We start from the raw sequence: 26,779 nt of genomic DNA, 5'->3' as shown, positions 1-26,779 counted from the left end.
ATAGCATCTACAGCCCCTGACCTGCAATCCATTGCTGCCACCCATCCCCTCCTAGTAAGCACTGACATACTAGAACAGTCCACTATACTGACCTGGGAGAAACTCAATACAAACATCCCCCATATATATAAATAGTTGAGCTAACTAAGGGAAACACTGTGAAAACTCTCACCCAAACAGATACAATGGAAAAGGTGAAACTGACACTGCAACCAAACTCAAACTAATGATGTACACAGCAAAAACCCTATTAACACTAGAACTGCCAGGCCTTTCAGATCAACAGTATCCGCCAGAGCTGAACGCCGTTTTCTCGTCATTAGCATACCAATCGTCTCTATTAGCATACACATTGTCCTCTGCAGAATCACCATCCCACCAGAGCATCAGATCATCTACTGGGTCGTTATCAAACTACACCGATCAGCCTACACAGATAACTTCATGACCACTGATGGGAGAAGTGAAAAACTGATCATTTCGTTATCATGGCACCTGTCAGTGGGTGGGATATATTAGGCAGCAAGTGAACATCCTGTTCTGAAAGTTGATGTGATAGATGCTGGGAAAATGGGCAAGCTTAAGGATCAGAGCGACTCTGACAAGGGCCAAATTGTGATGGCTAGAGGACTGGGTCAGACAATCTCCAAAATGGCAGCCCTTGCTGGGTTTTCCTGGTCAGTCTGCAGTGGTCAGTACCTATCAAAAGTGGGAACTGGCGACAGGGTTATGGGCAGCCAAGTCTTATTGATGCAGGTGGGGAGCGAAGGCTAGCCCGTGTGTTCTGACCCAACAGACGAGCTGTCGTACCTGAAATTGCTGAAAACGTTAATGCAGGTACTGACAGAAAGGTGTCAGAACACACCGTGTATCCAGCATTGCCAAATCTACGTTTTCAAGCTAAATTGGGCATTTTCAAATAATGTCACGGGTGAAAATTAATTGGTCGCGGGTGGCAGGTTTGTGGGCTACGTCTGAACTTCACCGCGGCCGCACAATTTCTGTCGTTATAGGCTATATGTGTTCGTATGCTGTTATCACAGTCAGACGTCAGCTACAGTAGGATCCACAGCTCCATATGCATATATACAGGTTTTTGAGCAGTCGTGGGCTGGACATTTTTGCTTAACCTGGCAACAGTGAGTGTTTAGCTATTTGTTGGGGCTTTGGGGCTGCGTAGCCGCAGACCAGTCAGGGTGCCCATGCTGACCCGTGTCCACTGTTGAATGCGCCAACAATGGGCACGTGAGCATCAGAACTGGACCATGGAGCATTGGAAAAATGTGGCCTGTTCTGTTTCCTTTTACATCATGTGGATGGCTGGGTTCGTGTGTGTCACTTACCTGGAGAACACATTGCACAAGGATGCACTTAGGATGCAAGGCGGTGGAGGCAGTGTGATGCTTTGGACATTGTTCTGCTGGGAAACCTCGGGTCATGCCATTCATGTGGATGTTTCTTTGACACGTACCACCTACCTGAGCATTGTTGCAGACCAAATGCACCCTTTCATGTCAATGGTATAACATGATGGCATTGGTGGCTTTCAGCAGGATAATGTGCCCTGCCACAAAACAAAAATAGTTCAGGAATGGTTTGAGGAACACAACAACGAGTTGAAGGCAGCAAAAGGGGGACCTACACAATTTTAGGCAGGTGGTCATAATGTTATTGCTGATCAGTGTATATAATCTATGAGAAAAATGAACTAGTAAAAATATTTCTGTGGTACATATGGGAATTCATGGTTGACACATGATGGCAAGTAGGCCAGGCCATGAGGCTGCAAAGCAGCCACAAACAATAACAATTGTTTGCCAAAGCTATACAGCTGGTATGAGGTCCTGTTCAAAGGCAATGTTCCGTTCTCAGCAAACATGGTGTCTGGTATTGCAGCCAAATCTGTCCAGAGCCCATTGTTTCATTAGTTTTACAGATGTAATCTGGCAAATGTCGTGTCTTGATTTTCTTTTTTTAGAGCACAGGCTTCTTCCTTCCTGACCTTCCACGTAGGCCAGGTTTGTGCTGTCTTTTTCTGACAATTGACTCATGCATGTCAATATTGATTGTGGCAAAAGAGGCCTCTAAATCCCTTGACCTCACCATGGGGTTCTTAGAGACTTCTATGATCATATTTTGTTCAGCTCGTGGGTTTAATTATTTGGGACAACCAGTCCTACGTAGACTCCCATTAGTCTGCACATCAGTTCTCAGTTTGCAGATGTTCGTTTGAAAGTTTACTCAAATTCAAGTGTGAAACTGGAACAGACACAAAGACTATGCTTCAGTTACAGTTATACATATATTGCAGAATTTCTTACACAGTAAGTGTAGTACATTTTACGAGAAAAAATTCATGATATGCAATCTAAGAAGAATATTAAATTAGGATATTACAATGAAAAAACATGCTTAATATTGCTATGCAAGTTATCCATATAGAATAATAGTACTGAGCGCATTCTAAGTGACTATTAAATAACTAAACTGTCAGTTATACAAAAACATCAAAATAATGTGCAACAGACATATTTTGTTACTAAACAAATGTACTTATCGACATTGCATCTTGCAAAGCTCATAGAACAGGATGATGAAAGATTATATATTCTATAGCCACTAACCAGTTTCAGACATACAAACCCGATCCCAAAAAAGTTGGGACACTGTACAAATTGTGAGTAAAAAAGGAATGGAATAATTTACAAATCTCATAAACTTATATTTAATTCACAATAGAATATAGATAACATATTGAATGTTGAAAGTGAGACATTTTGTAACGTCATGCCAAATATTGGCTCATTTTGGATTTAATGAGAGCTACACATTCCAAAAAAGTTGGGACAGTTAACAATAAGAGGCTGGAAAGGTTAAATGTACAGATAAGGAACAGCTGGAGGACCAATTTGCAAATTATTATGTCAATTGGCAACATGATTGGGTATAAAAAGAGCCTCTCAGAGTGGCAGTGTCTCTCAGAAGTCAAGATGGGCAGAGGATCACCAATTCCCCTAATGCTGCGGCGAAAAATAGTGGAGCATTATCAGAAAGGAGTTTCTCAGAGAAAAATTGCAAAGAGTTTGAAGTTAACATCATCTACAGTGCATAATATCATCAAAAGATTCAGAGAATCTGGAACAATCTCTGTGCGTAAGGGTCAAGGCCGGAAAACCATACTGGATGCCCGTGATCTTCGGGCCCTCAAACGGCACTCCATCACATACAGGAATGATACTGTAATGGAAATCATGGGCTCAGGAATACGTCCAGAAAACATTGTCGGTGAACACAATCTACTGTGCCATTCGCCGTTGCCGGCTAAAACTCTATAGGTCAAAAAAGAAGCCGTATCTAAACAGGATCCAGAAGTGCAGGCGTTTTCTCTGGGCCAAGGATAATTTAAAATGGACTGTGGCAACATGGAAAAGTGTTCTGTGGTCAGACAAATCAAAATTTGAAGTTAATTTTGGAAAAGTGGGACGCCATGTCATCCGGACTAAAGAGGACAAGGACAACCCAAGTTGTTATCAGCGCTCAGTTCAGAAGCCTGAATCCCTGATGGTATGGGATTGCATGAATGCTTGTGGCATGGGCAGCCTACACATCTGGAAAGGCACTATCAATGCTGACAGTTATATCCAAGTTTTAGAACAACATATGCTCCCATCCAGAGGTCGTCTCTGTCAGGGAAGATCTTGCATTTTCCAACATGACAATGCCAGACCACATACTGCATCAATTACAATGTCATGGCTGCATAGGAGAAGGATCCGGGTACTGAAATGACCAGCCTGCATTCCAGATCATTCACCCATTAGAAAGCATTTGGCGCATCATAAAGAAGAAGGTATAACAAAGAAGACCTAAGACAGTTGAGCAACTAGAAGCCTGTATTAGACAAGAATGAGACAACATTCCTATTCATAAACTTGAGCGACTTGTCACCTCAGTCCCCAGACGTTTGCAGTCTGTTATAAAAAGAAGAGTGGATGCCACACAGTGTTAAACCTGCCCTTGTCCCAACTTTTTTGAGATGTGTTGATGCCATGAAATTTAAAATCAACTTATTTTTTCCCTTAAAGTGATATCACAGAGGCACCAAAAGACTATAAATGTTGTGTAACGGGCAGAAAATCATACAACTAATTAAGTCAACTGTCAACAGCTCAGTAACATGATTCAGTATTAAAAGATTATTCAGGAGAGGATGGACCTGCTGTCAGAAGTGAGGACAGAATGGGTTTCACCACGCTGTGAAAGACTGTGTGGGCAAACAGTGCCACAATTCAAGAATAACGTATCATAAATGTGCAAAGAGTTTGAAAATCTCATTATCTACGAAAAACCAATACTGGATGATCGTGATCTTCAAGACCTCAGGCGGCAATGTATTAAAAACAGACATGCGTGTGTAGTGGACATGACTGCAAGGGCTCAGGAACAATTCCAAAAACCACTGTCTGTGAACACAGTATGTTGCAGCATCCACAAATGCAGGTTAAAACTCTACCATGCAAAGAAGAAACCATACATAAACAACATCCAGAAACGCCAGCGCCTTCTCTGAGCTAATATTAGATGGACTGAAGTGTAATCAAAGTATATTTTCAGGAATCATGGATGCAGCAGATTAAAGAGGAGAGGGACCATCCAGCTTGTTATCAGCTCACAGTGCAAAAGCCAGCATCCTTGATGGTACAGGGGTGCATTAGAGCACATGGCATGCTTGACTTGAACATTTGTGAAGGCCCCAAAAATGCAGAAAAATATATACAGGTTTTGGGATAACACATTAGATTAGATTCAACTGTGTCATTCTGAAATGAATTTATATAGTACAGTACAAATACAGTACAATGAAATGCAGTTAGCATCTAACCAGAAGGGCAAATATAAGATAGCAAACATTTTATAAAAAGTATTAAGTATATGCATATTACCAGTGGAATGTGTAGATGAGCAATACTAAATGTGCAATAAGGCAAATAGAGGAGGGCAGAAGTTTGATTATAAGTATTAGGTATAGTGTATGTTACAACTGGGATAATAGTTGTTCGTGTACAAATGGCATTTTTTAAATGGCATTCAAGATGTGGAAACAAGGCAAATGAAGGAGTGATGTATTAAGGTTGAATGTACAAGGTGTATGTGCAACTGAAATGCAGGGATAGCAGTGATGAGGTTCCTGAGGTAGACACATACCTTTAACAACTGAAAACTTCCATTATCAGGCAGAGCAAGGCAGTGTCAGATTAGTACACACCTGCCATAATTTAAACGTGATTCTGATTAATCACAAAAAGGTTCAGCTGTTCTAGTAGGATTTTCCTGACATTTTCTTAATTGCATCTCAGAGCAAAAGCCACGGTCTGCAGAGAGCTTCCAAGGCATCAGAGGGATCTCATTGTTGAAAGATATCAGTCAGGAGAAGGGTACAAAATAATTTCCAAAGCATTAGATATACCATGGAACACAGTGAAGACAGTCATCACCAAGTGGAGAAAATAAAGCACAACAGAGACATTACCAAGAACTGGACGTCCCTCCAAAGTTGATGAAAATACATGAAGAAAACTAGTCAGGGAGGCTTCCAAGAGGCCTACAGCAACATTAAAGGAACTGCAGGAATTTCTGGCAAGTACTGGCTGTGTGCTACATGTGACAACAATCTCTCGTATTCTTCATATCAATGGGCTATGGGGTAGGGTGCCAAGACAGAAGAAAAACATCCAAGCCCAGCTGAAGTTCGCAAAAAACAAACATCAAGTCCCCCAAAAGCATGTGGGAAATGGTCTGATGAAACCAAGGTTGACATTTTTGCCCATTATTCCAAAAGGTACGTTCGTTGCAAAAACAACATCGCACATCACCCAAAGAACACCATACCCACAGTGAAGCATGGTGGTGGCAGCATCATGCTTTGGCGCTGTTTTTCTTCAGCTGGAACCAGGGCCTTAGTCAGGATGGAGGAAATTATGAACAGTTCCAAATACCAGGCAACTTTGGCACAAAACCTTCAGGCGTCCGTTAGAAAGATGAAGATGAAGAGGAAGTTTACCTTTCAGCACGACAATGACCCAAAGCACACATCCAAATCCACAAAAGCATGGCTTCACAAGAAGAAGATATATGTTTTGGAATGGCGCAGCCAGAGCCCAGACCATAATCCAATTGAACATCTGCGGGATGATCTGAAGAGGGCTGTGCACAGGAGATGTCCTCGCAATCTGACAGATTTGCAGCGCTTTTGCAAAGAAGATTGGGCAGATATTGCCATGTCAAGATGTGCCATGCTAATAGACTCCTACCCAAAAAGACTGAGCGCTGTAATAAAATCAAATTGTGCTTCAACAAAGTATTAGTTTAAGGGTGTGCACACTTATGCAACCAAGTCAGTGTTTTTTTTTTTTTTTTCACCCTCAGCTATTTCAGTTTTCAATTGAATTGTTCACTTTATATGTCACATTAAGTGGAAAATGTTCTGACATGATTTATCTTGGTCTCATTTATTTTACATCCCAAGAACCTGGCATTTTAACAGGGGTATGTAGACTTTTCATATCCACTGTAAATTGATACTGAACTTACTTTTTATTATTCTCGATTCTTCCCTCCTAATGTATCTATTTTCGCGGTAAAGGTAGTCTATAGAAACAGGGCTGGAAGACTATTTATTCAAAGCAAAATGAGAGACACAAAGCTTCGTAAGGTTTTCTAGATCGCTATGCTGCAGGACAGCTGCAATAGCCGTCCACCCAGATCTGCGTCATGTAGCAGAGCAAGATTGCGTCCAAACAATCTACGCCATTACGTACGTTACAATGTGAACCGGGCATTTCGCCTTTGCCAGACCAGATCCGCCAATCGTGTTGTGAATAGTACCAAGTTTACCATAGTACGTTAGACTATATTTGTGACTATAGGATAAAATGTAGTTTGGTAATGTTCATCTATAAAATGTGTTTCAACACCTAAATGTGATTTAATCAATACGTCGGTAATTACGTTTAATCTTTTTAATTTCATAGGAACTGAAAAATGCATTTTAATATGGGCTTCAAAATACATTTTGTAATGCATTTTCTACAATACATTACAATTGTAATGAGAGCATTGTTGACACTGAAATACATTTGGACAAAATTGAAATGTATTTATACATTTTCAAATACATTTTGGAATAAAAGCTGAAATGTATTTTGAATAAAGTTAAATGTATTTATACATTTTTAAATACATTTCAGATTAAAAAGGTGAAATACATTTATCTTTATTCAAAATACATTTCAGGTATCAAAATGTATGTACATTTTAAATACATTTCAGATTAAAAGGTGAAATACATTTATCTTTATTCAAAATACATTTCAGGTATCAAAATGTATGTACATTTTAAGTACATTTCAGAATAAAAGGTGAAATACATTTTGATATCTGACATGTATTTTGAATTAAGTTAAATGTATTCGACATATCATCCTATATTCTACATACATTTAGCATTGCAAAATATATTTATTTTCCATATGGGAGATTTCAGCCGATATTACATATAAAGCTACCAGTTTTCGGAACGCTGAAACGCACACCTTTCAGCGCAATAGTAGGAAAAATCCAACGCATGCAACACCCCAAACGCGGTGCATAGGGTACATATAGTGCTACCGTCTTTGCATCATAACGCACTTGTTCTTTGGAAATGACTGAACTGTTGTTACGTAGATGCTTGGCGGATTTGGGCTGGCCAAGGCGTAACTTAAGATGGACTTGTTACTAGACTTCCGCCCGGGTAAATGAAAACTGTTTTGATTATTGTCCTATTGTCTTAATATTACCTACAATATTAATATTTGCATTAATATTAATATAAAATATTTCACTCCTCACATGTTGAGGAAGGCGCTATTTCACAAAAACACTACAGTGCCTGCTACGATGGACTAAGGAGTGGTCCGGAGCACTCCTTAATGAACAAGCAATGTTACGTGCCACTTACATAACGATGCTTTCGGGAAAACGCTCTGATAAAATTACAATGATCTTATGATCATCTTAGTGCTTTGGGAATCCGGGCCTTAGTCAACAGAGTATCTCTTTCAACAAATCAAACAAACTAATAATTTGGATTATTCACAGTAGCCACCCTTTGCCTTCATGACAGCTTCGCACACTCTTGGCATTCTCTCAACCAACTTCATCTGGAATGCTTTTCTTGAAAGAGTTCCCACATAGGCTGAGCACTTGTTGGCTGCTTGTCCTTCACTCTACAGTCCAACAAATCCTAAACAATCTCAATTGGGTTGAGGGTGAGTGATTTTGGAGGCCAGAAGCCAATCGGAATTTGGGATTAGCGAGCTAACTTCAGGTTTAAGACTGGGTTGTCAGTGTCACAATGGTGGTTCACTTGTTACCGGGTTACATCGCCATGGTAACTTATGCTGCCCACCAAACCTGCTCTGTAGCAGATTATATTCGAGATAACGTATCAGCATGTATAAAAGCACCACCTACTGACCAATCAATTATCGGTTGAAAATGGCATCACTAATCTTAGAAGATACAGTGGAGCTCTGTGCGTGGATAGTAAAAGGGTCTCTTAGAAAAGCAAGACTATTTAGAAACCGACAACCTGTTAGCTTTCTCTGATGAGTATCTTTATAAAAAACGTTGATTCTCAGGGAGGGAATTATGTATCTTTGTCAGCTTGTTGATCCTTATGTTGCCAGTGCGACACATCAAAGTCATGTGTTTACAGTTCCAAAGACTGTATGCATAGCGTTGCGTTTTTTTGTTGTTGCTACAGATAGTTTTATGTATGCTGTGGGTGATGGGAGAACATAAGCAAAAACATGGTCTGCCGCACAGTTCGCAAGGTGGTTCTTGCTTTAACAGTTCATTGATAAATGTGCTGTGTTCCCAGGCCACTTGCTCACGCAGTCTATTAAAGAGGGCTTTTATGAAATAGAAGGTAGAAAATAACTTACGTTGACTACTGTGAATAATGTAGACCCTATGAAGTTTACTGTTTTATATTAAATGCTGCACACTCCTTTCATGGGGTTCCCCAAAGTGATTGGTGGCATAGATTTCACCCATATTTTGATAGCAGCATCACTGGGTGTGAAGGAAGGCAATTTTGTTAATCGCAAGTCATTCCATAGCATCGATGTTCAGATAAAGGAAAAATTGCCAGCATGGACACCAAGGGTACTTGCTTTTGTAGTATTGGCCTCAGGTCATCTGATGCTGCACCATCCCTCTCCTTCTATTAGTCCTTACACAGCCTGGAGGTGTGTTTTGGGTAATTGTCTTGTTGAAAAATTACTAAGCGCAAACTAGATTGGATGGCATACCGCTGCAGAATGATGTGCTATCCATGCTGGTTGAGTGAGCCTTGAATTCTAAATAAATAATAGACAACAAAGCACCCACACACCATTACACCTCCTTCATGCTTCATGGTGGGAAACAAATGCGGAGATCATCCTTTCACCCACACTAACGTCTCACAAAGATATCAAATTTGGACTCATCCGACCAAAGGATACATTTCTACCAGCCTAATGTCCATTTCATGGACCAATCACATCTCTTTTTCTATTGGTGTCCTTCAGTAGTGGTTTCTTTGCAGAAATTTTACCATAAAGGCGTGATTCATGCAGTCTCCTCTGAACAGTTGATTTTGAGATGTATGTTTCTTGAACTCTGTGAGGCATTTATTTGGACTGCAATCTGAGTTGCAGTTAATTGAATATTTGAGGCTTGTTACTCTGATGATCTTATCCTCGGCCACAGAGGTAACTCTCTTCCTTTCCTGTAGCAGTACTCATGAGAGCCAATTTCATCATAGCGCTTGATGGGTTTTGCGACTGCATTTAAAGAAACTTTCAGTTTCAAGTTCTTTACATTTTCAGTATAAACAGATTTTCATGTCTGAAAGTTAGGATGGACTGTCATTTGTCATTACTGAATTGAGCTGTTCTTGCTATATAAATATGGACTACTACAGTACAGACAAACTGCTAAGGAATAATGGTCTTCTGTATACCAACCCAACCATTTCAAAAGCCAACTGATTCACTCAAACACATTAAGAAGGAAATCAATTCCACAAATCTGTTTATTGAAATGCATCCCATGCAAAGAGTGCATAACTCATGCAGAGTGTGCAAAGCTGTCATCAAGGCAAAGGGTGGCTACTTTGAAGAATCTGCAATATGAAATGCATTTTGGTCTGTTTAACTTTTTTGGCTACAACATTATTTCATGTGTTATTTTATAGTTTTGATTTCTTCAGTATTATTCAACAATGTGGAAAATACAAAAAATAAAGAAATACCATTGAATGAGCAGGTTTGTCCAGACTGTTGACCTGCTACCTGTAGACAAATAGTTGTGCATAGGCCTACTGATTAATAAACCAAAGAACAAACTAACTAGCCCAGAGTCTAGAGAGATGGAGCTGGTAACATTTGCTTTAGTCTTTTATTCTGAAAACCTCTCATTCTCGTAGCCAGGTGTAGCGCCCCCCTGTAGCGTCCACAAACAAGGAATCTTTGTTCATTATTCTACCTTGAGGACAATATAAAAATAAAATTATATATATGTGTATATTCATTGCTAAATAAAGATACAGTTTCAACGACCAACAGACAAACCATTTAGTATATTTCGGTTTCTCTTTTTTTACCTTGGTCACACATTAAAAAAAAAGTTCCTAATTACAATGATTTAACAATAGATTTCTAACAAGTCTATAAATACAAAACTCCAATATTCCAAAGATACAGAATTAAATTGAAATTCATTTCAAACTGCATTTGGAGTCAATTTACAATGCATACTCTGGAAAAGTTAGGCCTCCATACCGTGATATGTAGGGCTATTTCAATGTCCATTGATGGGGACACTATTTTACCACTTAAAATGTAAATGCTAGGTACTGTAACTTGCATTGGCAGAGCAGAGCGGACTACAATATTTAGATATTGAAAAGTTTTTTAGACTTTTAGTGGAACAACCCCTCACTCCCCCGAAACATTAATCTGTACAATTTTCAGGCATATTCACTAGCCACAGCTTTTCTTGTTCCCTCTTCAGAACACACTGCCAAATAATTCAATACATTTTATTGTTGCAATCAAATCGTTTTTAAGATAAACTTGTTTTTTAAAGGATTAGCACATTTTTCTAGTATTCCTACATTTTTTATGATGTGGTTATACAGTATCTCACAAAAGTGAGTACAGCCCTCACATTTTTGTAAATATTTGATTATATTTTCATGTGACAACACTGAAGAAATTACACTTTGCTACAATGTAAAGTAGTGAACTCAGCATGTATAACAGTGTAAATTTGCTGTCCCCTCAAAATAACTCAACACACAGCAATTAATGTTTAAACCGCTGGTTTCACTTAGGAGTACACCCCTAAGTGAAAATGTCCAAATTGGGCCCAAAGTGTCAATATTTTGTGTGGCCACCATTATTTTCCAGCACTGCCTTAAGCCTCTTGGGCATGGAGTTCACCAGAGCTTCACAGGTTGCCACTGGATTCCTCTTCCACTCCTCCATGACGACATCACGGAGCTGGAGACCTTGCGCTCCTCCACCTTCACCTCCACCATTTGGGGATGCCCCACAGATGCTCAATAGGGTTTAGGTCAGGAGACATGCTTGGCCAGTCCATCACCTTTACCCTCAGCCTCTTTAGCAAGGCAGTGGTCGTCTTGGAGGTGTGTTTGGGGTCGTTATCATGTTGGAATACTGCCCTGTGGCCCAGTCTCCGAAGGGAGGGGATCATGCTCTGCTTCAGAATGTCACAGTACATGTTGGTATTCATGTTTCCCTCAATGAACTGTAGCTCCCCAGTGCCGGCAGCACTCATGCAGCCCCAGACCATGACACTCCCACCACCATGCTTGACTGTAGGCAAGACACTTGTCTTTGTACTCCTCACCTGGTTGCTGCCACACACGCTTGACACCATCTGAACCAAATAAGTTTATCTTGGTCTCATCAGACCACAGGACATGGTTCCAGTAATCCATATCCTTAGTCTGCCTGTCTTCAGCAAACTGTTTGTGGGCTTTCTTGTGCATCATCTTTAGAAGAGGACGACAGCCATTCTTGTGCATCATCTTCTGGGACGACAGCCATGCAGACCAATTTGATACAGTGTGCGGCATATGGTCTGAGCACTGACAGGCTGACCCCCACCCCTTCAACCTCTGCACCAATGGCAGCAGCACTAATACGTCTATTTCCCAAAGACAACCTCTGGATATGACGCTGAGCATGTGCTCTCAACTTCTTTGGTCGACCATGGCCAGGCCTGTTCTGAATGGAACCTGTCCTGTTAAACCACTGTATGGTCTTGGCCACTGTGCTGCAGCTCAGTTTCAGGGTCTTGGCAATCTTCTTATAGCCTAGGCCATCTTTATGTAGAACAACAATTCTTTCTTTCAGATCCTCAGAGAGTTCTTTGCCATGAGGTGTCATGTTGAACTTCCAGTGACCAGTATGAGGGAGTGTTAGAGTGATAACACCAAATTTAACACACCTGCTCCCCATTCACACCTGAGACCTTGTAACACTAATGAGTCACATGACACTAGGGTGGGAAAATGGCTAATTGGGCCCGATTTGGACATTTTCTTAGGAGTGTACTCACTTCTGTTGCCAGCGGTTTAGACATTAATGTCTGTGTGTTGTGTTATTTTGAGGTGACAGCAAATGTACACTGTTACACAAGCTGTACACTCACTACTTCACATTGTAGCAAAGTTGTATTTCCGCAGTGTTGTCACATGAAAAGATATAATCAAATATTAGAAAAATTTGAGGGTTGTACTCACTTTTGTGATATACACAGGCCCAGCACAAAAACATATGTGTTGGACAGGTATTTGATTTCCACAGGCGGGCAGGTTATCCTACTTAACAATGTACAATAGTAACTTCAGCGCTCCAGTGAGGGATGGAAAGCTAATCATTTTAGCATGCATGGCTTACAGAGGCTATACAATAGCAAAATTCACAGCAGTCAATCATATTTAGTAACTGCAGTAGTTACACATTCTTTGTAGCTTGGTGATCACATCACTTAATAAAGCACATCTTCGATTGCATTTGCAGATGAAGGCAAGAGAGCTACATTCCCAACAGTAATTTATTAAGTACAGTATTGGGAAGCATCTTACCCAAACTATTTTTTGGGGACAAAGCATTCTTGCTCGGGGGGGGCATTTGTTTTCCAATGCCCTCCCATGCAGCCGGATATGGTTATAGGCCTCCTCAATATATACTGTTTCACAGACACCATAAATGCAATCGTAATGAGTTATAGAGTAGACTGTGTAACTGTCACTAGATAGGTTGTACTGTAATATCTGTCCAAGGCTTCTCCAGTGACATGCTTCAGTGGAATTCAACATTCATCCCTGCTTTTGCTTGCTATTGCAAAGGGAGTGTTTGAAATATAAGCTATTTCAAACACTCCCTTAGCTCTTCCTTTGTTAGAAGGAAAAAATGGGGGAGGTTCATGCTTTTCTATTATTTCAGTCAGTGGGAGGTTATTGTATTTTTTACATCTAGTCCAGGGGAGGGTAATGTAATTTGTAAATTCCAGTGTCGCTCAATGTTTGATTTTATAACAACTATTTTCTTATTGATTTTATAACAACTATTTTCTTATTGTCTGACCTTGCCTATTATCCTCTAAGACAGTGTTTTCAAAGATATGTTTACAGATTACCAGTGTCTGTTATCCAAAAATGCATGGCTTTAATGAAGCCACCAAGAGTGTATAGCTAGTTCTTTTGGCTTAAAGATCAATAATAGTGCCAGAGTAGAATAACATTTGACTAACATTTAATTAAACATAAATCACAAATATAAAGTCTGGTTGGATGATACATGCAGCAGAGAGAGGCAGAAAGAGCACAGCAGGAAGAGATTAGTGGCTGCTTCAATGACCCTTCTGCAGTTGAGAGTTACACACATTATGTCAGGGAAGCAGGTAACTACCATATACTGTCTGCACAAGCCTAAAATATACATTTGCCAGCCAACAACCTTAAAAAAAGTAACTGCAGCCAACTGTGATAGTTTGGATGCAGGATTTGCGTCATAATGCAGGCAATCTAGCAGAAGTCATACAGCAGTTGTAAATTATAAATCTAAATATTAAGTTATTTTAATCATAAATGGAACACAAGGTCCAACTCAAAACCCATTTTTAACCCAACCTCTCCAAATCAGAGAGGTGCAGGTGGCTGCAACAATGGGAGGCCAGGAGGCAAATTCCTATATTACACCTACAATGTCATTGCACAAAATGTTATTCCTGCATCATCTGGGTATGTGTGCATTTTTATTTTCATCACCTGCCCCTGAAACCGCCATGTACACCGATATCAAAACAAATGTGTGTGTGTGTGTGTGTGAGTGGGTGAGAGTGAACAAGAGAATCATAGAAGCAGAGGAAGCTTAGGCCTACAGTAGTAGCCTAGAGAAACCAATTGACTTGGTTGTTACGTTCTCGTTATACTAGTACTGTACATGAGTTGTGTTCAGATACAGCATAGACTACGTTACAGACACTGTTTTACTTCATGTAGCCAACGTACAATGATGTATACCATGTCTCTTTTTATTTATCTGTCAGTTGCCTCAGCTTGGGCTCTCGTGTTGTTAACATTCATTTTCAGATCTAGATAGATGACACTGAATACATATGCATGTATGTGTATATATACATGTATATGCATATGGGTTGTAGGCCTACAAAATAATAAATGTAATGCATTACGCTATTATAGTCTATAATCCCGGACAGAAAAAGTGGTATATGCACAGATATGGTAAAAGCAGGGGATGGATATTTTTGCCGACTGGGTAATGTAAATAAAGTAACAATTTCCTTACCCAGTGTGAAGTATGGGAGAGCGGTGTTGTCGAGATCATCCATAACAGAAATTAGTCCAGGTAGGTCTGTTCTAACGAATAAAAGAAGCCTGGACTCCCCTCCTATTCCTCCCACGCTTCCTTGGCCACCGCCGGTGAAACTGAACTCATTCTCCCGGAGTACAGGCAGGGTAGAAACGGTAACGGTTTTAACTTCACAAGGGCTCTCGGCGTCGTTTTCCTTCTCGCTCTCTTCATCAAGAATTGCTCCTCCTCTGCTTCCACGAATTGAAGCGCTGCCTGTAAGCAAGATCCACAGGAGGAATACGATGCGGTGCTTTACTCCTCCTGCCATACCGATCCCTGTGCGCGGTAGTCTCGCTTGGAGTGCAGCTCGTAAGCTGCTTGTTCGTTTCTACTACAGCCACTTCAAACACAGTAGTCATGTCCGTCCAGGAGGCGGCAGCACAGGTGTAGTCTGACATTTTTATCCGACTTGCTTCCTTCTTTGTTGATATGTTTATGTGTGTGTTTGTGTATGTATTTATATATATATATATATATGTATATGTATTTATATATGTGTGCATATGTATTTATATATGTGTGCATATGTATTTATATGTGTATATAATATATTACACATATATATGTGTGTGTGTGTGTGTGTGTGTATATATGTATGTATGTGTTCATATATACACACACACACACACACACACACACACACACACACACACACACACACACACACAGAGTCGGAGAGTAACAAATTACAAGTAATCAGTTACGGGTTACAAAAAAACTGTAACTGTAATTTGTTACATTACCAACAAATGTATGATTACTTTTGGATTACTTCAATTGAAAAATAATTATGTTTATTATTTAATGTTATATAAATATCGTTATTTGAACCATGTGTGATCGTCATAAGCGCAAAGGTGGACGGGTATAAGTGATGGAGGAAGCGCTCGTTAAAGAAATTCTGGTTTTTGGTTGGCTGGTAAAAACAGAGTAGTCTATATCTTCAATAATATTAGCAGAGTCATATAAAATGTTATTTAATTCAGAACAATGATAGGCAATAGGCCTACCTAGGGTTATATCTTTTTCAAGTTTCAAGGTTTATTTGTCAAATGGACGGAACACAGCCAAGAACATTTACAGGAATTATTTAATAGATTAGGCAACTATTTGTATGGAGCTGCCTTCAAGATAAAACATATGGAATTTACCATGACATTTGAGGAGAAAAGGTGTGTTGGGAAGCACTCTGCCAAAGGATGATTATTTACATTTGACACGGCCACATCAACTCCCTCCATACCAGGTAGGCCATGTGATTCTGCTTGCTTTGCATCTCTGAAAATTGTGTTAATTGGTTATCATTGGCTTCTGACCTCATTTACTTTTAGCTAAGAGTGCAGGTTTATAATCACAGTTTATTTTTTTCATTTGCGTTTCGAAAATCCATCACTGGTGGCCATAATCGCAGGTTACGTTCGCGCAGGTAAATGTTATTTCTTTGCGACGATTGTAAACTTGCATTTGCGTGCTGGGGGTTTCTGCAACATTTTCACAATGTTGGTTGTGGAGCAAATCATCAGAATAATGCAGATTTAGTTTATGCGCGAAAAGCTAAGGATATATTAATTATATACAAAGTCAATACCCTTTTCGAGTAATTGCCATTTATTTTTCAACAATGTTTTGAAGCAATTAAAAAAAATAATAAGAGAACAGGCTTAAGCATCATTAGATTTTTGGTTATGTTCAGATAAAAAGTCAGTTTCTGGAAGATCAAGGTTTATTGGATTAATTGGACTGAATATCTGACAGACCTTTAGAGTGCAACATAGAGAAGCCCAATCATATTGAAGTAAAAAGCAATGGTTTAGTAAGCCATTTCAAAAGGCACTGTAACCTACACAACACAAGGTCAAATGTGAATTCCGTTTTTGGCCAGCTATGTAAACTCTAACATAGATTGATCCCGCAAAGGGTGTTCAGTTGGTTATAGGCTATTCCCTTTTGTTTTCCAATGCCTCTTAATATGAAAGTAATCAAAAATTATTTCAAAGTAATCAGATTGTGTTACTGAGTTTGAGTAATCAAAAAGTTACGTTACTGATTACAAATGTGTGTGTGTATATATATATATATATATATATATATATATAAACAGTATCTCACAAAAGTGAATACACCCCTCACATTTTTGTAAACATTTGATTATATATTTTCATGTGACAACACTGAATAAATGACACTTTGCTACAATGTAAAGTAGTGAGTGTACAGCTTGTATAACAGTGTACATTTGCTGTCCCCTCAAAATAACACAACACACAGACATTAATGTCTAAATCGCTGGCAACAAAAGTGAGTACACCCCTAAAGTGAGTACACCCCTACTCCGTGGTACAAGAGTCCCGGTGCTAAACTGGTCTGCTTGCAGTCCAGACATGTCACCCATTGACAACATTTGGTGCATTATGAAACAAAAAATACGATGAATGAGAGCCCAAACTGTTGAGCAGCTGAAATCCTATATCAAGCAAGAATTTCACTTTCAAAACTACAATTGGTCTCCTCAGTTCCCAAATCCTTACAGAGTAGTGTTAAAAGAAGAGGTGATGCAACACAGTGGTAAACACGCGCCTGTCCCAACTTTTTTGAAACATGTTGCTGGCATCAAATTCAAAATGGGCATGTATTTTTCCAAAGACAATAAAATTTCTCAGTTTGGACAAGAGATTTTGTCTTTGTACTATTTTCACCTAAATATAGGGATAAATTATTTGCACATCATTGCCTTATGGTTACTTGGTTGACCTCGAGAGATTTTTAGCTCTATCTCGTCATACGGAGTAAGAGTTACCATGTTTATTTTTATGTAGTCAGCAAACAAGTTAAATGTTTGTTCTTGTTTCTCACAACGTTGGTCATATAGAATCAATCCTAGCTGCTTGCTCTAGTCAACTAAATATTTGATTCATCTATCAGTCTTCTTTGAGAAGTTGTGAGTGGCCAATGGGTGCTGCACTTGCAGAAGGAGGAGAGGTACAGGAAGATGGAGAGGTAGATGGAGAAGAACAGGTGTAGCAAGAGGGAGAGCACACCAGAGAGGGGAACCTAAATTCCCAATTCTTGTTAAGTGAGAACCATTTTTTAAGGACATTGGATGAGAAAACAATGATATTATTCCAAGTTACATGAATGTGGTGTCAAATAAAAGAAGAGTATGTGCTCCTTAAAACAAAGTAAACTTGTAATTTGTTCTTAGCGCTGTCTGTATCTTTGAAATGTGTGAGAACATAAATTATTTTGTGAATTCTCAATAAACTATAGAAGCATTCTAGAATTATTTTAGGTCTACTGTTAAATACAGTCTGATTTTTGTTTTATGAGATTTATTGCAAGCATAATTGCCTCAACGTCTAGGCCAAACCAGCTTCTGATTCCCCCAAATTGAACTTGACAGACAACAAGGCAACTGCTGCTGGTATAGATGGAGATGGTTCAATGGGTTTCCAATATAATTACAGAGGGCTTCCTCTCTTCTATCTAGTCACTTTCACTTTTAACAGGACAGCTAAGTCTGTGTGCTGATTAAAGGTGTTTCTCTTTTTGGGTTTACGTAAGTCAATGGGCACAAAGCAGTAGCAAAATTGCCCTCATCACCAACATAATATAGCACATAGGTTATTGAAAGTATTTTTGACTCCTTATATATTTTTTTAGTTAATTTATGTTCGTGAAATAAGTGCTATTTATTTACATGTACAAACATACATTTTCTTTTAATCCATTATGAATAAAATACTGTTTAAGACACATTGGAAAGAGGCACACCATGATTGCAATGTTGTATTTCCTCCTGTACAACAGATGATAATGGCTTCATCGTCTGCTTTATTTTCTCTCAGAACCTTTGTCCAGATAATAATGAAAAAAAATATGGGAGCAACATTTTTAGCATGCCTCTTCATCCGTTATAGTAGCATTCACTAAAAGTGATATATTTTAAATGGAGCCGGCCTCGAAGAATCATGTCCTGTGGTCTGATGAGACCAAGATAAACTTATTTGGTTCAGTTGGTGTCAAGCATGTGTGGCGGCAACCAGGTGAGGAGTACAAAACAAGTGTGTCTTGCCTACTGTCAAGCATGGTAGTGGGAGTGTCATGGTCTGGGGCATGAGTGCTGCTGGCAATGGGGATCTACAGTTCATTGAGGGAACCATGAATACCAACATATACTGTGACATACTGAAGCAGAGCATGATCCCTTCCCTTTGGAGACTGGGCCGCAGGGCAGCATGATAACAACCCCAAACACACCTCCAAGGCGACCCCTGCCTTGCTAAAGAAGCTGAGGGTAAAGGTGATGGACTGGCCAAGCATGTCTCCTGACCTAAACCCTATTGAGCATCTGTGGGGCATCCCCAAATTGTGGAGGTGAAGGTGGAGGAGCGCAAGGTCTCCAGCACAGTGATGTCATCATGGCGGAGTGGAAGAGGACTCCAGTGGCAACCTGTGAAGCTCTGGTGAACTCCATGTCCAAGAGGGTTAAGGCAGTGCTGGAAAATAATGGTGGCCACACAAAATATTGACACTTTGGGCCCAATTTGGACATTCTCACTTAGGGGTGTTCTCACTTTTGTTGCCATCGGTTTAGACATTAATGTCTGTGCGTTGTGTTATTTTGAGGGGACAGCAAATTTACACTGTTATACAAGCTGTACACTCACTTTGTAGCAAAGTGTAATTTCTTCAGTGTTGTCACATTAAAAGATATAATCAAATATTTACAGAAATGTGAGGGCTGTACTCACTTTTGTGAGATACTGTATAAGCAAAATTATAGCCAGACAAAAAAATGTAAAGCACTAAAACACATAAGCTAGCAGCAATTTGGTGGAATTATTGAATATTATAGGTACATACCAGTGTAATAAGATAATGAATGGTGGCATAGCACACTACACCTACGTTGTGAAAATTAAGAAGAAACATGTGTACACAGCAACAACATAGCAAGAAGAGAAAGCAATAATTTACATAAAACTGTACACTAACAGCAGTTTAGAAAGAGTACTGTAAACTAGCAGCAATATTGGTGGTGGTATTGAAATTATAGATAGGCCTATGGCAAGTATGGCAATAATATACATAATAATGTAAACTAGCAGCAATTTTTGAAAGAGTAGGATGGGGAGTTTGAACAGTATGGTAGATGTATTGAATACACTTAGTACAGCAGTGATGATGAGTCATCATTCATGACATTAGATAGCATTGTACTAGATGCATTTCCACTAACGATTCTACCAACAAAGTGGTCCAAGTATGGCAAAAATAAAGACAAACAAAGAGTGGTCCGTGATGAGAGTAAAGCTCTGTGCAGATGCAGAATCTATTATTACAGTTTATTATAACAGAAAACAAGCATAACATAGCCTACTCGTGTGTGTGTGTGTGTGTGTGTGTATGTATATATATATATATATATATATATATATATATATATATATACAGTGGGGAGAACAAGTATTTGATACACTGCCGATTTTGCAGGTTTTCCAACTTACAAAGCATGTAGAAGTCTGTAATTTTTATCATAGGTACTCTTCAACTGTGAGTGACGGAATCTAAAACAAAAATCCAGAAAATCACATTGTTTGAATTTTAAGTAATTCATTTGCATTTTATTGCATGACATAAGCATTTGATACATCAGAAAAGCAGAACTTAATATTTGGAACAGAAACCTTTGTTTGCAATTACAGAGATCATACGTTTCCTGTAGTTCTTGACCAGGTTTGCACCCACTGCAGCAGGGATTTTGGGCCACTCCTCCATACAGACCTTCTCCAGATCGTTCAGGTTTCGGGGCTGTCGCTGGGCAATACGGATTTTCAGCTCCCTGAAAATAATGTATCTCGATCAATAACAGATCCAGGGACCCGATATGTTTAAATTCGACAAAGAGATGCTCTGCATTGTGAGAGGTTTCATTAATTTGTGTCAGGACAAGAGATTAGCATAAAAACAGATCACAATTCATTTATTGCACTTTTTCAAAAGCCACTAAATGACTGTCTATTAAGAATCCAGAGAATGATGATCAAACTACAACGGTATGCACTGCATGTAACATACACACCAGGAAAAATTATGTATACAGCAGACACACTTTCTAGAGCTGTAGATCCAGGAGCTCTTGCAAGCTCCAAAGCTGATGAAGAAGTGAAAGCATACATGGACATGATCACAACACCACCGCCAGTAGCAGATGCCAAAATGGTTCTGATACGGGTTGAAACAGAATAAAAACTGACAATACTAAAGAAAATAATAATGAATGGATGGCCAAACATGAAGCGAGATTGCTTCAAGACGTAGCTGAATGCTGGAACTACAGAGCTGACAGTAGTTGAGAACATTGTCTATAAAGGAAACAAAATTGTTATTCCGAATAGCCTAAGAAAGGACATGCTAAAAAAGATGAATGAAGGGCAATAAGAATCGAGAAGGACAAAAAAAGGGCTTGTGAAGTTATGTATTGGCCCAGAATCAACCAAGAAGTAACAAATGAAGTATCAAACTGTATTACATGTCTGAGGTACCAAGTCAGCAACTGTGCAGAGCAACTAAAGCCACAACCTGGACCAGGTAGACCATATCAGAAAGTAGGAGTTGACCTGTTCACATGTGATTGAGGTGACTACCTTGTTGTCACAGATTACTACCCTTTGTACCCAGAGGTTTGTAAACTGAACATCACCACTGCAGATGCTGTGATTAAATTTATAAAATCAATATTTTCTAGACATAGCGTGCCAAGTGAAATTTTTAGTGATAACAGACCACAATTTGCTAACGCAAACTTCAAAGAGTTCAGTCTGAAATGTTCTCCTCTTACAAGAACACCTTCTTGTAAGAGTGTTTATATTTATGAAACACTTTATGCGCCACTCTGCCCTAATCGTTATTATAAAATATTGACAGCATTCTTTCATGGAAACTTACTGGTTAGTTTATAATAATTTTAAATGACCATTAACTTAAATGCCTTTGATTTTATGACATTCCTTTTGACCGAGTATTCTAGTCTATTTGTCAATACTTGATCCCCATTTAAGACCCTCCACAACTGCATATTTTAAATCAACGTTGCAACTCCCCCCGTTTGTCTCCTGTTGTACTATGTATGGAAAGTTAAACAGTTAAAAGTTAAACAATATATTGAATAACAGAACTAACTACGGTACTGTGCAGAAATTATGACAATTTATTTTATTTTCAAGACAATCACAGAATATTTCGAAACGTTCATGATACATACAGCTCAGAAAAAATAATTAATAATTCTTTCCGGAGCTGTATGTTAGACACATTGTCAGTGGTGTCATAACTCTTTATGTTCCTAAAATGTTTTAAAAAAGGCAAATACTGCTCTGAAAAAAATTAAGACCACTACAAATTTTTCTTAAATCAGCATCTCTACATGTATGGGAGCCATTCCATTCCAGTGTCTATTAAATTCCAACACAGGCACACCATTTTACTTCATGAGGTTCTGATTAGGTGATTACCTGAACCAAATCTAATTTAACGAGAAAGTATAAAAACCACTGCTGTGGTCATCACTATCCTCTTGCAATAGGACCAGCTAGCTGGCAAAAACAGTGCAAGTAGTATCTCAAAGATAATTTGAATAAAAAAATAACTATTCAGCATGACAAAAGAAAAGCTTTCAGTGAGGAAAAGAAGGGTTCAATTCTGGCTTTAATGGCAGAGGGATACAGTGAGCGTCAGGTTGCTTCCATCCTGAAAATTTCAAAGACGGCAGTTCATAAGAACAAGGTCAAGCAACAGACAAACAAAGCTACAGACTGGTCGAAGGCGAAAACGACTGTCCACTGATCGAAATGACCGTCAACTCATTCAAATGTCACTCAACAACTGTAAGATGACATCAAGTGACCTACAAAAAGAATGGCAAACAGCAGCTGGGTGAAGTGCATGGTGAGGACGGTTCAGAACAGGCACCTAGGGGCATGGCTGAAGTCGTGCAAATCTAGAAAAATGCCCTTCATCAATGAGAAGCAAAGAAGAGCCAGGCTGACATTTGCAAAAGACCATAAGGATTGGACCGTAGAGGAATTGAGTAAGGTTATCTTCTCTGATGAATCAAATTTTCAGCTTTGCCCAACACCTGGTCGTATAATGGTTAGACGGAGACCTGGAGAGGCCTACAAGCCACAGTGTCTCGCACCCACTGTGAAATTTGGTGGAGGATCGGTGCCATGCATGCCAATTCACATGAAAGCTTTTATTAAAAATCAGAATAATTCCATCAAATATTGATTTCTGAACTCTTCCTAAGTTAAAACATTAGTATTTTGTTGTTGAAAAATGAACATTTGTTTTCTTTGCGTTATTTGAGTTCTGAAAACAATGCATATTTTTTTTGGTTATTTTGACCAGTTGTTATTTTCTACAAATAAATACTATAAATGACAATATTTTTATTTGGAATTTGGGAGTAATGTTGTCAGTAGTTTTATAGAATTAAACAAAACTATTCATTTTTCTCAAACACATACATGAATAGTAAAACCAGAGAAACTGATCATTTTGCAGTGGTCTCTACATTTTTCATATATATATATATATATATACAGTGGACATAAAAAGTCTACACACCCCTGTTAAAATGCCAGGTTTTTGTGATGTAAAAGAATGATAGAAAGAAAATCATGTCAGAACTTTTTCCACTTTTAATGTGACCTATATGGTGAAAAATTCAATTGAAAAACAAACTGAAATCTTCGAGGGGGAAAAATGAAAAATAAAAACCTTTCTCAGATACGTATCCATGTATGTTCTAAAGTAATATAGGTCTTCTTTTTCTATCATTGATGATATCATGGTTTCATTCCTCCAGACCCTTTCTACTGTAATGTGTTCCTTAATGTCTGTCATAAACTCGCAACTCAATCCAGTTATGGCCAACTGGCCTTGCACTTGCCAGTCCTATTTATGAGTCTTCTTAAGTGTGTCCTTGCCATTGATAAATGTAATGTGTCCTACTTCGGTAACACTGTCGACATCTGGGCATTTAACCTCTGCAAACCCAAAAGGAGGGTTTGCGGCAGGGTCAAAAACCTTGCCGTCAGGGCTGGCACCAAGGTAAGAAGCATCTGGGTGAATTACCACAAGGTGACAATGATATTAAACCTTTCAGAATACTGCTCTAGGACTTCTGGCTTTAGAGCTGTGCGCCTTTTCATTTGGCTGGTTTGCGGTAGCCCCCCCCTTAATGGTGTGTCTTGCCAATGCCTGACCAGAGGACACTCTTCGCACATTACACACTTCAGGAAACCTGCTGGCTGTGACTCTCACGCATTTTGTATCATAGTGGGCACTCTGATTGCTGTATAGTTCCTTCTTCTATTAATGCAGACAATTCTTATGTGACGTTAAGGCTTTCCAAATGATAAAACTGGTGGCAGTTTAGGACAATTTGTAGTGTGCTCCCCAACTTCATGCCTACATGGAGTTTAGGAAAGATTGGAGCGTCAGGGTGTTTGTCAAGCTTTGTTGTAGCTGATGGACACTGGTAGGACAGGACAGAACCACAGGGAACAGGTCCAAACCCGGAGTCAAACAGTTCTGACAAATTATGTAGAACAGATTAAATCATTTCAGTAGACAGCACTGCCTGGTCTGGAGAGGGGTCCTGAAACAAGAACATTTTATATGTAGTTATCGAAATTGATTTTGATATTTTATGGTCATGTTACTATGAATGTTTTTCAAAATAAGAAAAAAAAAATTCAAAGACATTAGGTCATCTGGGTATGGTTGGAGTGTAGATTTCAGGACACTTCTTCCAGATGTATTTTGCTTTTTTAACAACTAGCTGTTCTGTTGGTTCTGGCCGAATCCCCTGACAAAAACAATGAGAACACAATTAAAATAAATAGCATTCCATTTCCTGTCCCCAAATTGCTATCAAGAAACAACATTCAGTTAGTCAGAGTTCTGTATCACCGGAGCCTGTACCAATGTTTGCAGTGAGCTTGTGTATGGTACAGGTGGTGATACTATCTTCATGTTCATCATGCTCAAATGTGCTGTTTGGAAAAGCAAGGCAACCACATGGCAGCACACTCATTTACTGCAGCACACGAACAGGACTAACCCAGGATGACAGCAGACTCCACATTGGTTTGCAGTGTAATCTTCAGTGGAAGTACACAATGGTAATACTAGCAGTGCATGAATATGTACAAGATTTACTTTCCAAAAAAAATAATTAAAAAAATCAATATTAAGATAACAAAAAGGCAAAAATAACATAGTGTAGATTACCAAACCTGAAAATTAATACCGCATTCATTGGAAGAAGTTACATAGTTTTATGCTACAGTTCCAAAGAAAATATGCAAGTGCAGTAAAATTAAATAATTAGTTTAAGGAAATCTTAACAGTTTCTAATATTAACTGTGACGAAAGACGACCCTTTTAGGCAGGTAAATTGGCTGTTTGAGAATCGGCCAATCAGGAGCGCCACTGCGCTCTGCCTTTCGTTGAGGAAGATAGTTTTAAGTTCAATTTCGAGAAAGTTAGGAAGCGGGAGCTGACGTTGAAAGACTGTGCAGTTGATTTATAGATATTAGAATATAGTGTTACTGTAATGATATCTAAGTTCTTACAATTGTGTGCGTGCAACTACCAGTAAGTAATACGGATATTGTTGTTCGTTTACCTTATAAAGTTACGCTTTGTTTATTGTGCTGTAATGAGGTCGTTTGACGTTGCTGCTCGTTATTGTATAATGGCGGAGCCTGGGACTGCCCGCATTGTTAATTGTTTAGACCGCAGTATATATATATATATGAGTTCTTGCACAATGTGTAACGTTGTTTAGGTTAAGGAGGAATTATCTTATAATTATGTTTATCTATTTAGAATGTTGGGTATTGTTGCAGTGTATTTGCAGCAATGAATCTATGAAGAGTGTACTACCGCATTTAAGTTATATAACAAAACTATAATTTAATCTCTTGATTATGTGTTTGTTTATTATATACCTACTACCCATATAGCAATGAGTCGGCGGACCGGAGGGGGTCCTCCAGAGACAGTAGAAGCGTCAGAATGTCTTAATCGCAAACATATTTTCCGGCTCACCGCCAGCGGCAGCCGCTTTTTAAAAGCGGCACCCGCCTTCCTACCGCCTGTGTTCTGCGGCCGGCCTGTGGTCCAACCGCCGTTATACAGAAGGCGGACCTTCCGCGGCAAACGCTATTTTCGAGCGATCTGCCGCTTTTATATATATAATATTTATAGCATGCAGTTTATCGAGAATAATGATTGATCAAACCAGACAAATGTCCATTTGTTGTTTTAATTCCACATTTCAAAGTACAGTAACTGTCATTTAAACAAGATGTGTCAGATCACTGAAATAACAGGCAGAAAAAAATATACATATAAATACACACTACAGAACATGCAGGTTTCCAATTAAATTTAGGTTAAATTTTTTTTGGTTAAAGCAAATTATAACACAAACACAATAATTGTTAAGAATATAAAGAGGTCAGCTCTGGGATGAAAATAATTACCAGTAAACATAAGTAATGAGGATATTTGGTACCAAAGAATGTGCAGGATACCAAATAAATCGAGGTATAACATCACATTTTCAAGCTATTTTTTAACAATAGGAAAAGTGGTAATAATTTAGAGTAAAGCTCTAGAGTAGAATAGACCATTATAATGGCATTGCTGACCTGGAGCACAAGCTTTACACCGTGCTGCAAAAAGATCTGTGTCTCTTGTCCATC

At 38.9% G+C, this 26,779-nt stretch overlaps 1 protein-coding gene across 1 annotated transcript in view; it reads right to left on the bottom strand.

The window, feature by feature from the left end:
* The window catches only part of LOC105014997 (astrotactin-2), a 410,989-nt gene extending 395,645 nt beyond the window's left edge, over positions 1 to 15,344 (bottom strand). The window contains exon 1 of the mRNA XM_020053557.3: positions 14,934 to 15,344. Coding sequence (XP_019909116.1) covers positions 14,934 to 15,267 — 334 coding nt within the window. The 5' untranslated portion in view covers positions 15,268 to 15,344. The remainder of the gene's footprint in view (positions 1 to 14,933) is intronic.
* Between the last annotated feature and the right edge of the window lie 11,435 nt (positions 15,345 to 26,779).

Source organism: Esox lucius, chromosome 14 (genome assembly GCF_011004845.1).
Source record: "Esox lucius isolate fEsoLuc1 chromosome 14, fEsoLuc1.pri, whole genome shotgun sequence".
Classification (NCBI taxonomy): domain Eukaryota; kingdom Metazoa; phylum Chordata; class Actinopteri; order Esociformes; family Esocidae; genus Esox; species Esox lucius.
The sequence above is the reverse complement of the archived record's forward strand: the minus strand, read 5'-3'. Positions and strand labels throughout refer to the sequence as shown.